A 12,103-nucleotide genomic window follows, 5' to 3' on the forward strand; every position below is an offset into this window, starting at 1 on the left:
CTGTTCTGAGTTACCTTTAACATTTGCTGAACTTCACTATAAGAGCAATCCTCTGGAAGAGAAATGCAGCAAAAGAAGATTAGGGGTTTGAAAGAACAGGAAACGCATCGCTCAAGAAAGCAGAACTGACAGCAGTGTTATGTGTATATTTGATATCAACTTGGGATTGTTGATTACAGAGTGGATTATAGCAGAATTGTTCAAGTTAATTCTGTCTTGCTTTGTCTTACAATAAGCTTCCTTGAAAAATACCATGCTGAAAAAAGATTTGCAGGCTAGAAGCATAACAGGGAAGGAACTGTCTGGGGGCAAGCACATCTAGCAATAAAGTTGGACAGCAGCCAAGGTGTTTGTACTGAAACAAGGAGAAAAGCATTATTTCATCAAAAATACCCAGAATCCACATAGAGAATTTTAGCCTTGAGCATTCCTCTTTAACATCAAGGCAGGACCCCGTGGAAATCATGATCCTGGCTTGACAACAATCCCCAATTGCCTGAGAGTTGGCACAGATTCCTCTGGTCCTTGCCTTCCCCAAAAAGGATTAGATTCTCTGCAGTCTATCAGAAGATGGATCAGCCTCAATTCCCAAGTTCGTAGCACCAAAATAAGCTTCTATCACTTCAACACTCAAGGTCATTTTTCATGAGAGATTCTGTGTATAGTTCAGTGACAAGAGAAAAAAATTAATCCAAGCACTATGTTACAAAATGACCCTTAAAAATAGAAAAAGATGGAAATGCAATGTGGTGGCAAATTCTTTGCTACCCTTTGCCACTTATTCATTGCTGCAATGATCTCAAGTCCCATTTCCCTGTGAGTTATTATTTCACATGAACTGCTGACTAATACAAATAGAAAGGTGCTGCATACCAGGTATTTTTGAGGCTTCAAGAAATCCTCTGACCATCAGGGACTGCCACTGCTAGCTCCTGAATAGTATGAATGGTAAATAATAATAAAATTTGCAGAGGGGCTCAAACTGAAAATAAATATGTCATGGTCCAATGGGACAGAGAGGCTTTTTCTGAAGCAGATCCATTTGGTAAAACTATGTGAGTTGCTTTCATAATGCATCCTTGTATGCTGCACTTTTAACAGCTTCGTGGACTGTATTTGAATGACCATGAAAACAGGGTGGTGGTTATATAAAAGAAATTATAATAATGTGAATAATTAAACAATAGCTATTTCAAAGACATCTAGGAAGCAACTACCAACCACAAAAAGATGCAGCACCTCTGAAGGGATGGAGGATTATATACAGGGAGAACATGAAGCCTAACACAAGCACGAGGAAAACAAACTATCCTGTACTGTGGAGCTATCACTGCGCTCTTCTTATGAGAATGCCTTACATGAGAAATAAATTCAGGGAAACAAAGAATTCACACCTTTAACTGGTTGCCCAACAGATACTCTACTAGACAGGTTTAAAAAGACAGAATATTCAATTAACCCCCTTGCAAGAAGCACAGACACTTGAGCATAAGACCATCCACTTTAAGACTACTACTATAAATTAGTGGGGGATGCAAGTGAAAGTTCACTTTTAGATCACAGCAAGACAGTTCACTTTTAGTGAGGGATGCAAGTGAAAGTTCACTTTTAGATCACAGGCCTGCCTCTTGCTAAAGTGAAGAGCCAAAGCTCCAGCTTCATGCATTGCCATCTTAACTAGCAGGGGAAAATGAAGCCCACAGAGACTTTGGCATGCCAAGATAAAAAGCAAAAACACGTCAGACACTGCAGACAATCAATAAGGTACTGTGATAAAGAGAAAATGATATGTTCATAAGCATAACAAATCTCAAAGTGCATGAATAAAATATTGTATTTGTACTGCAAGCGGCACAGGGAAAGACTAGAGGACGGAGCACCAGCCTCTCGGCCGTGTAAGAAACCTACTACCATCCCCCACATCACCAGGTTACCCACTCTAGTTGTGCCACCAGACACTCCACTCATTTCATTTGTGTTAAATATGCCTGCTAGCTTATTTTTAAAAAAAACTTCTGGTAAAACCTTGTCATTTTGCATTCAGATGGCTACTGCTTGACAATGCATTTTTTAACAGCTCAGTATAGAACAAGTGCAAAATATTCTTGTTCTGTAGCATAGTTTCAACTTTGGTTTAAATTAATCTCCCCAGTCTCTCTTTCTGTATGTCATACTTTGTTGCTTGGGGAAAGGCTATGTTAATGCTAAACCAACTCTAGTCCTGTCGCTTATGGGCATGCCTAAACCAATGGATCTTCTTGAAAGGCGTATTATGGTCCCAGCAACAGGGATGGCAACTGCAGCAAGTCTGTGGCAAATTTTCCACCCCTGATGGCCAACATTTGCGAAAACAAAATGCAAATAGAAATAAACTTCTTTTGAAAAACTTTTATTCATAGTAGACTATGTGTGTGTGTGGGAGGGGGGGGGGTGCAACCTATTTAAAATACAAATGGGCACTTTCCGGAAACTTCAGGGAAAAGCAATTCAACCTTTCTCAAAAGAAAAAGAATGGTCTTGGAACACTTGATATATGGTAGGCTGCAAACAGTTGGTTTTGCAATAGTTAGTGTGGCCACACACTCTCCTGTGGTGTGACAGTCCATCCAAATCCCAAACTAAGAAATGCACTAATGGAACAGACAAGTTTAACTGCTTGCTCAATAGTTCACTTTGGCAACCACAAGCTTGAGAAACCCCGAGTACCACTCTACTGCAACCTCTGAGAAAGTCTTTGGGCCTTGTCCAGTCTTCTCCATGTAAGTGCAGGGGAAAATGGAGGGCAAAGAGAGGGAGGCTGGCAGTGCCAATATCCACCCCTGCTGATCTTGGATCAGCAGGGGTGAGTATCTGAACAGGGTTTAGGCCAGCTGTGTGGCCACCATCCCAAGAGGAAGAGGAATTCAAAATCCCAATTTTTCCTGCATTTTTATCTGTCTGGAAGGGCCCTCATTCTCTTATTTAAACCTAAACCAAAATAAAAGTTGTCTCTTTATTTACCATATTTGTATTCTGCCTTTCTCACCCTGGAGGGGACTCAAGACAGCCTTACAATAGGCAGCAATTCAATGACATACATACATTCATACATATATCAAATAAACAATCACAATTAAAATTAAACGAAACATGAATTATTAAAACATCAATTAAAATCATGCCATTCAAAACATAATCCAGGGCCGTTCCATTTCTCAATCACATTGATTCGTATTTATTTATTGTACTACTCCAATTACTTGTCAAAAGCTTGGTCTTAAGTTTTTTTTTCCCCTGAAGGTCAGGAGAGAAGGGGCTGATCTGATTTTGTTGGGAAGGAAGTTCCACAGATGAGGGGTCACCACTGAAAAGGCCCTGTCTCTTGTCCCCATCAGTCTCGCCTACGAAATAAGTGGGACTGACAGCAGGACCTCCCCAGATTATCTTAATATCTGAGATGGTTCATAGAGGGAGACACGTAAGCTGGGTCGGAACCGTTTAGGGCTTTATAGGCTAAAGCAAGCACTAAGTTCTGGACCTACTCTCATCTTTAATCATGATGCTTGGAAGAAGAGATATGCAGGTTCTGCTTCTTACTGAAAAGTAATGAGCCTAGAAAAATAGGCTATACCTCTGTGGCCAGAATCCAATGGTTTTATTTTGTTCATGGAAGGCAGATCTATTAGTGGACCTAGGAGTGAAATGATATCCACATCTGCTTAATATCTGCTCTGAATACTGGGAAACCCACTGAGGCAGATGTTTTAGTAACATACAGTGATGCAGGAGGGAGAAGGAAGTAAAAAGGTATATGGCATTAGCAAAGGATGGATTCTGGAATACTTCTTTGACAGAAGGGTATGGATCTAGTTTAACAGGTCTGGAATATAGACTTCAACATGTTTGTTTAAATCCAGCTTTCATTTCTCAAGGTACTTGCTTGAATAAAACAAAAATAAAATCTGATTAACTTTTTTAAAAATCCAAATTTTGATTTAAAGTTTTTATGAAGGCTTTTTGCTTATGAGTAAACAGCAAGAACAGGAAATGGTAAGAAGGAAGCGATATTTACCAGACATCATATTTCTTCCTTAATTGCTAAAATATTGCTTGTTCAGCATCAGAATACAAGCACTGAAAATATAGCTACTAAAAAGACACCATAGATCTTTTCCTCCAAGTGATGATTTGCCCATCAAAGTCAGGTAACAGACAGAAACCATGAGTTGCTGTAAGTTTTCTGGGCTGTATGGTCATGTTTCAGAAACATTCTCTCCTGACATTTAGCCCATATCTATGTTCCAGAATGCTTCTGGAACATGGCCATACAGACCGGAAAACTCACAGCAATCCAGTGATTCCAGCCATGAAAGCCTAGTATCATTAAGAACTACAACAAGATCCATTCGATGAAGGTGTTTCACCTTGTGTATGTGTCTGCATGTCTCTGGCCAGCTCCATTGGCAGGACAGAATTCACCAAAGCAGAGATAATTGCAGCATCCAAGTTGCACATTGCTCCAAAACACTTCAGAAGCAGCAACCGCAGTGCGACTCTGTGTTCCTAAAAATAGGAATAAATCTTTCATGAGATAATAATTTTCTTTTCTCTTGTAACAGAGAATATTGTTTTAAAAAACCCAATAAATAATCAGTTTAAGAACTGAGTTCAGTAAAGCACAAACAATTGTGTTGACTAATAACTGTGAGCAAACCTACACATCAATCAGCCTCTCAGAATATCAAATGTTAGTGATACAGATTGAGTAAGAAAAATTATTGAAGAATATTAAGGAATATTATTAAAAACAGATTAAATTAATGGATAGATTATTTGTATTTTCTTTTTAATTTAGATGCATTCTTCAAGGTTTTTGTTATGGCCGGTATTAGATTTTTTAATGTAATGTATTCCTTTTACGACTGCATTATCTTATAAAATAATTTATTAAATTTTAAAAAGAAATGACAAGATACGTGTAAACCAGATACTAATATTATTTATTCACTAGTAGTAAGGTAACATTATTTTCTGTTTTCATTCTATTACTATTAAACTACCTTTTTGCTGCTTAACTGCAAGGCAGTAATAAGAGGCATTTTATGGAGACATGTAAGTTCCCGCATCCCTTATCTGCAACCCATCTCTTAGGCTCTTTCATCAAAGCACTGTTTCAATTGTTTGAATTTAGTATTGTTCTTGAAATCATTGACTTGATGTAAAACAAGTCATGCCACAATCAAACTGAAAAACACCAGGAATTTCATCAATTTGGGGAGAATAACCTTCCACTTACTGGCTGTTTATATATGACCCCCATATCTTAGCTTGTACCTACCACAGTCCCAGATCACTCCCAGTGTTCTTTCCCACATGTGCTTCTTCCTTCCTAAACAGATGTTTTTTATTTGCTGTCATCACAGAGCCTAAGATCATCCCAAAATTACAGCTATCCTGCTAGCAGTCCCCTGGCTTTTATCAGCTGCAGATCTGACATGGACGCTCTCCATTGCAGCATCCAAATCATTAATGAAAACAACACTGAAACCACTGTGGACCTCTAAAACACAGTGCTGGATACGTTTTCCCTATTTGTATGCAAACCCATTTATCACCACCCTCCAATGATCATCTAAGTCAATTTGTAACATCACAGATTATATCAGAAGAGGATGATATCAAAACAAGAGCACCAATTGCATTTTCCTCGGATTGAGAGGAAAACAGTATTATCCATCACAAGAGAGTCTTCTTCATCCCAAGAGATACAAACAGGAAACAAGTATTCCTGAGATAGATGTATTGACAAATTAGGTGAAATATTATTATGAAAGTCATTGTTTATGCTTTTCATCAGCATTCTGGTAAGACATTTGTGGTCTTTCTAGTCTTTCTGAGTAATCTTACCCTCATAATGCCGAATTTCTACAGAAATTTATTTATTTATTTATTTATTTATTTCGAGGTTTTATATACCGACCCTCTCACCTTCAAAGAGGGATTCGGACCGGTTCACAACATGTGTTAACATACAAAAAATATACAATAACAACACAATGCCACTTCATTACATGGTTAAAATATCAGCACTATACACGTTAAAACATTATCATCACAGTTAAAAGAGCCAACTCGACCAACACCATCACAATCCTATTCATCATCCTCCTTTCATGTGGGCAAAGAATTAAATCAGTTGTCAAATGCCGCGTTCCACAACCAGGTCTTTGTTAGTTTCCTGAACGTCATGAGGGAGGGGGGCAGTTCTGATCTCTAATGGCAGGGAGTTCCAAAGTCGAGGGGCCACCATCGAGAAGGCCCTGTCCCTTGTCCCCACCAGCCGTGCTTGTGCAGGCGGAGGGACCAAGAGCAGGGCCCCTCCAGACGATCTTAGTGGTCTTGATGGTTCGAAATCATTTCAGATAGCCATACAAAGCAACGCTATATGTGGGAAACCCACTAATCTAAGGCTATATAGGCTACCAGTCACACTACAAACTTGCATTATATAGAACAGGGACCACTCTCCAATATTAGTACCAAAAGGGTTACGAATCGGTTTTTGGTCAACTTTAGATTCAGTTTGGTTATTTGGGGTGCTGATTCATAAAATTGCATTGGATAGACCACATCAGCTCTAGTTTCTGATACAGAACATATGTCATCCAGTAGTTGCCATTTGCCCATCTACAGAAAACCATATTTAATAATCTAGAACTGATGTGGTAGTAGTAATCTTTTGTTGGTAGTCAGCCTCTCCCCTCCTGACATCCCTGTTGCCTTGGCACTATAAGAAGGTTTTGTGAGACCAGTTGCTCTCATTGCCATGTGATTTCGAGGCAATGGTGTAGTAATGGTGAGGCCACAGACCATATTTTGGTTCTTGCGGATAACTGGTGGTCCGTGGACCATATGTCGGGAACCACTGGTATAGTAAAACCTTGGATCCTCTAGGATCTGGTTCCAGGACTCTCAATGAATACCAAAATCTATGGATGCTCAAGTCTAATTATAAATATACAAAGGTAAAATGGTGTCCCTCATATAAAATGACAAAATAAAGTTTTTTAAAAATGTTTTGGAATATTTTCAAGCCTTGGATGGTTGAATCCATGGACGCATAACCCACTGATGTAGAGGAATAGCTGTACTCCATCCTCTAGATTTTTTTACGTTAAAAAAAAAAACAATTATGGAAGCTATGGTGCCAAACCTGGGGGGTGGCGAGAGACTAAAGAAAGTAGCTTATCTAGGCCAGATAGCAATAGTAATAAAGCTTCAGTAAGAAATTGAGCAGGGGAAGTGTTTTTTGCAGGCACCAAAGGCGAACTTTCACATGTTACTCTGCATACTTGATTTCCTTCCTTTGTCCCAGGGAAGTATCTTCATAACCTAATTTCCAACACAGAGCTGTTTACCAATGCACAGATGTTCTTCAATTAAGAGAAGAGCAGGAACAGCCTGCCTATGTTCCCAAGGCATTTTTGGAAATCCTTCCTCCCATTGACAGCAAAGCTGGTACCTCTATTCCTCAGTGTAAGAGGGAGTCTAGTACTTCTTATTTATATCACTTAAGAAAGAGTCTGTGACCCAGATACAAGATTTGCTTTCTTCCAAACTTTTCCTGTAGGAGCAAGTCCAAATCCAGGACTGTACTCTCCCTTGTATTGGTGCACTGATCTGATTCCATGGTTCCTCCTTAATGGCAACCTTCTGGCTATCTGATTATACTACAGAATAGTCCCGCCTTCATGGCTCTTTGCTAATATCTTGGGATAAACAGGTCAACTGGAAATACTCTCAAAACAGGTAATTATTTATTGTTTATTTATTTAAAACATTTATATTCCGCCCTGCTCACCCCAAGGGGGACTCAGGGCGGAGCTCTCTCTCTCTCTATCTGTCTATCTATATGGGGCAAACATTCAATGCCAGAACATAAAATAAATTATAAATATACACAGACACTAAAATCAGTTATCTCCACTTAAAATCAATTGTTAAAAACCATCTCAAGTCAGCCATACCGAATCTGGTCAGCAGGATTGAGTTTTCTATTGTTGCCTTATTGCACTCTCCCCAAAACTTGGTCCCACAGCCAAGATTTTACCATCTTTTTGAAGGACAGGTGGGAGGAGGCTAGAGTTAGGGACTACCTCATCCTCATGTTCAAATGTGCTTAACTTTGTCTAAAAATATTTTCTATGAATAGATTACATATATGAATAATAGATTGTTGTAAGTTTTCCGGCCTGTATGGCCATGTCCCAGAAGCATTCTCTCCTGACATTTTGCCTACATCTATGGCAAAATGATGTAGGCAAAACGTCATCCTCAGAGGTTGTGAGGTCCTCGGAGGATGCCTGCCATAGATGGAAGTGAAATGTTGGAAAATAATGCTTCTGAGACATGACCATACAGCCTGAAAATCTTACAACCACCCAGTGATTCTGGCCATGAAAGCCTTTGACAATATCTGAACAATACTTGTGCAATAACAATTTAGGATATTAATAAAAGTTGTGTATCCCAATACTCAATTATTCTGATACAAAAACAACAGAATGCAGGTTCATACCATCTGATAATATGCAACAAGGGACAAAACCGATTCAAATTCATTCTTCTTGCACATTTTCTTGCAAACTTCAGGATCTGCATCTGTCTGGAAATATGGAGAGAATAGACTCTTTCTCATACAGAAGTATTTTAAGTTGCAGAAGGGTAAATATCCATTGAGCATTAGAAGGAATATCTTGATAGTGAGAGTTCACCAATGCAACCAACTGCTTAGAGAGTGATGGGTTCTCCCTCTCTGGATGCTTCCAAAGAGGGGCTGCACAGTTACCAGTTGGGGACGAGCTAGATTTGAAGGAGATCCTACAGCGAGCAGAACATTGCATAAGGCTCCTTCCAATTTGATGGTTCTATGATATCAATTAGGGAATACAACATTATGGGCTTATTCCAACCCCTGTTATTTTCTATTTTTAAAAACATTACCAATACTACTGAAAGTGCCCCCAAATAATTGCCCCAAAACATAACTCCTCTAAAGAGCTGCATCAATAGGTCTACATCTTCAAGTAAAACATTAGGATAGTTTTTTGAAGCTCCCTTTGCCTTAGAGACAACCTTCTTTGTAGTCTGCGATGTGATTCAGTTTCTGCTGTTCAAAAGCTAAAAATCTGCTGGGGATATCTGGGTACTGCTAACGTAACTCTTTGGGTGTCTCTTTGTAGATCTCAGTATTAGCACACAAAAACATTAACCTCCTAAGATATTTTTAAAAGGTGGAATCCCTCTGTATTTTAAAACCTTACAGTGTGGGAGGGAGTAGCAGTGAGTCTCAGACTGAGCTGAATACCTAATAACTACAACGCCCACGTCAAGTGCTGCTTCTTTAGGAAGCTTAGTTAAGTGCTATCATCACTAGCATCATTACTTTTGAATTTCAAATAAAATACTTGCAGCGGTGGTAGCAGCCTTTCAACAGCATTATTTAAATATGCACTTTAAGAAGTATATCATACATCAGTAAAAATAGTTCATATACTTTCTTCTAATTTCCCTTTAAATTTCATTTCAGGCTAGGCATCCATGTCTGCGTGTGTTGAAAACTGTCCTTTCAAATAATACAACACATTTACACTGTGTTTTGATGGTTCCTCCCCCTTCAGTTTACTAATGGCTGCATCTTTTGAAGATGCTTTTTTAAAAATGTAATTCTTTCTAAAGTCTTATAAAGTTCAGTCTTCCCACAAGCAACATCTTCTTACATATTAAAAGAGCAGCCTTCTCTGGAGCGATATGGATTGGAATTTGGTTATTACTACATATACATAGCAGAAATATATCTATGTTCTTCATTTAATTTATACCTTGTATTTCACAACTAATAAAATAAGCTATCCTGCTGTTGATTTTATACTTCTATTAATAATATACATACATATGTACATACATGGGGAGGTGGGGAGGGAAGGTGATTAAAAAGCAAACTGACAGCAGTTCTTTTAGGTTTGTCCTGGGTTCCAAAAGAATACAGTTAATCACTATATATATACTAAATTCTGTTAATAGCTTCAACACATACCCCCCCCCCCCCCCCAAAAATGGGTCCAGCTCTGCCAAACCAAGAAGCTAATTACCAGAATACGAAGCAGTTCTTCCAAATAACAGCAGATGACATTTTCATCTTCATAAAGAGCCCAACTGCGTTGCTGGGCATCATCTTTATGCTGGGCTAGATCAGCAAATATCACCTTTAGTCGCTGTTCATCATGGCAGATCTGTCCAGATGGCAGCCCTGAGCAAAGATCCTACAAGAGCAAAAAAGAAAAAAAAAAAAAGAATACAGTATTTTAACAATGAAAAGTTAGTGTGAGTCTCTGCATGCAAATCTATGGAGAATCTCTTTTATGGAAAATAGAGATTTCTCATTACTGGGATTCAGAAACCTCAAATTGGTTGCAAAAAGAAGCAAGTCTCAGAATGCAATCCACATACATATCTACTCAGACATAAGATCTATTTAGTTCATTGAGGCTGTAGGACTTTTCCTATAACTTCAGCCTAAATGTTTTTGAAAGTTTATGGTGACTACGTTTATTACTCATGGTAGCAAGAAATGTTTAGCTTGCATTTGCTTTAAAAACACTATTCTGTTATTCAACCCAAATGGGCCTTCAAAACCACTTATAAGAAATAGAATTAACAGTATCTTCAGAAATAATAGAGACCAAGAAATTCAAGAAAAGTACAAGGAGCTATACATCCATGAATGAACCCCAAATTTATTCTCTCTGAAGTAAAACTATGTTTATCTGATATCTAAGAATCAACATAGAAGGGGCAAGACAAGACTCTATAAAGAGCTTCGTATCTCCAAGGTTTCCACTGAGAAAAGGTTTCCTTAGGTGGGTCATCACACACATATATCTAGATGGAAGGTGGTGCCTTCAAGTCATCTGCAACTGGTGAACCTATCAGTAATTCTATCATGGTGTGTGGGGATGTTATTCTAGGATTTTTTGGTGGGTTTCCCATTATCCTCTTCAGAGGCCAAAACTGTGTGATTCTCCCAAGGCGACCCAGTGGACTTGTATGGCTGAGCAAGATTTAAAGGACTGCACCCTGTACTCAGATTACAATACCCTACTGGCTCTGACACTAGACGACTTAGACCTTCATAATTCTAATTAACAGGAGCAGATGGTAACTGCCATCTTCCTGTGTGAAGTTTAACTACAACAGCTTATTTGACCTTGTAAAATATACCTACTGGCCTGGGTAAACAGTAAAGTAATCTAATCCACTGCACAGATTTTTTACATGCACATGCCCTCAGAAATAAGGAAAACTAAGGAGGATATCCTTTTAGCATTGTATCACAGGAACACTATTTGTCTAAAACTGATCTCTGACAAATTGAATAGCTCTTCATGGCAGAGGGAGATCTCATGCCAGAGAGAGATCCTGACCTCCCTTTTTGAGTGTAGACGGAACAATCTGCAAACGCACTTTAAACTAGGTCCACCGGGGGAGGGGGACAACAGCCTTGCGAACACTACTTTACCCATAATGTCTGGGAATCGCCAGAAGGCTAAACGGAGGGCTGCACAAACACAACAAGGACCACGTACCAAAAACACAATAATACCAATTAAACAGCTCAAGGGAAGATCCCAGGGGCTCACATGTCTTTACACTAATGCACAGAGCATGAGAAATAAACAAGACGAACTCCAACTTCTAGCACAACACCACAAATATGATATCATAGCCATCACTGAAACCTGGTGGGATGACTCCTATCGCTGGAATGTAGATATCGAGGGGTATAACCTCTTTCACAGAAACCGAACAAAGGGGAGAGGAGGCGGAGTAGCCTTATATGTCAAAAACTCTTATGCTGCACAAGAAATTCAAGACAGCAATCTGGGAAACCAGCTTGAAATCATCTGGATAAGAATCAAGGGAACTGGGACTCAAAAAGATGTCGTTGTAGGCGTCTACTACAGACCCCCAAGCCAGGAGGAAGATCGTGATGAAGTCTTCTGCCAACAGTTGACCAAGCAGGCACAGAAAAGAGATGTAGTAGTCATGGGCGATTTCAACTATC

The 12,103-nt window shown here is 39.1% G+C and overlaps 1 protein-coding gene across 4 annotated transcripts in view; it reads right to left on the reverse strand.

Annotated features, from left to right (window-relative positions):
• NCKIPSD (NCK interacting protein with SH3 domain) overlaps window positions 1-12,103 on the reverse strand; it is a 120,318-nt gene that overhangs the window by 16,829 nt on the left and 91,386 nt on the right. For all 4 annotated transcript variants that reach the window (XM_060766157.2, XM_060766158.2, XM_060766156.2 and 1 more), the window contains exons 6-8: window positions 10,131-10,301; window positions 8,558-8,644; window positions 4,404-4,542 (exon numbers count right to left, since the gene is read on the reverse strand). In XM_060766157.2, coding sequence (XP_060622140.2) covers window positions 4,404-4,542; window positions 8,558-8,644; window positions 10,131-10,301 — 397 coding nt within the window. The remainder of the gene's footprint in view (window positions 1-4,403; window positions 4,543-8,557; window positions 8,645-10,130; window positions 10,302-12,103) is intronic.

The sequence above is a fragment of the Anolis sagrei genome, chromosome 2 (genome assembly GCF_037176765.1).
Source record: "Anolis sagrei isolate rAnoSag1 chromosome 2, rAnoSag1.mat, whole genome shotgun sequence".
Classification (NCBI taxonomy): Eukaryota; Metazoa; Chordata; class Lepidosauria; order Squamata; family Dactyloidae; genus Anolis; species Anolis sagrei.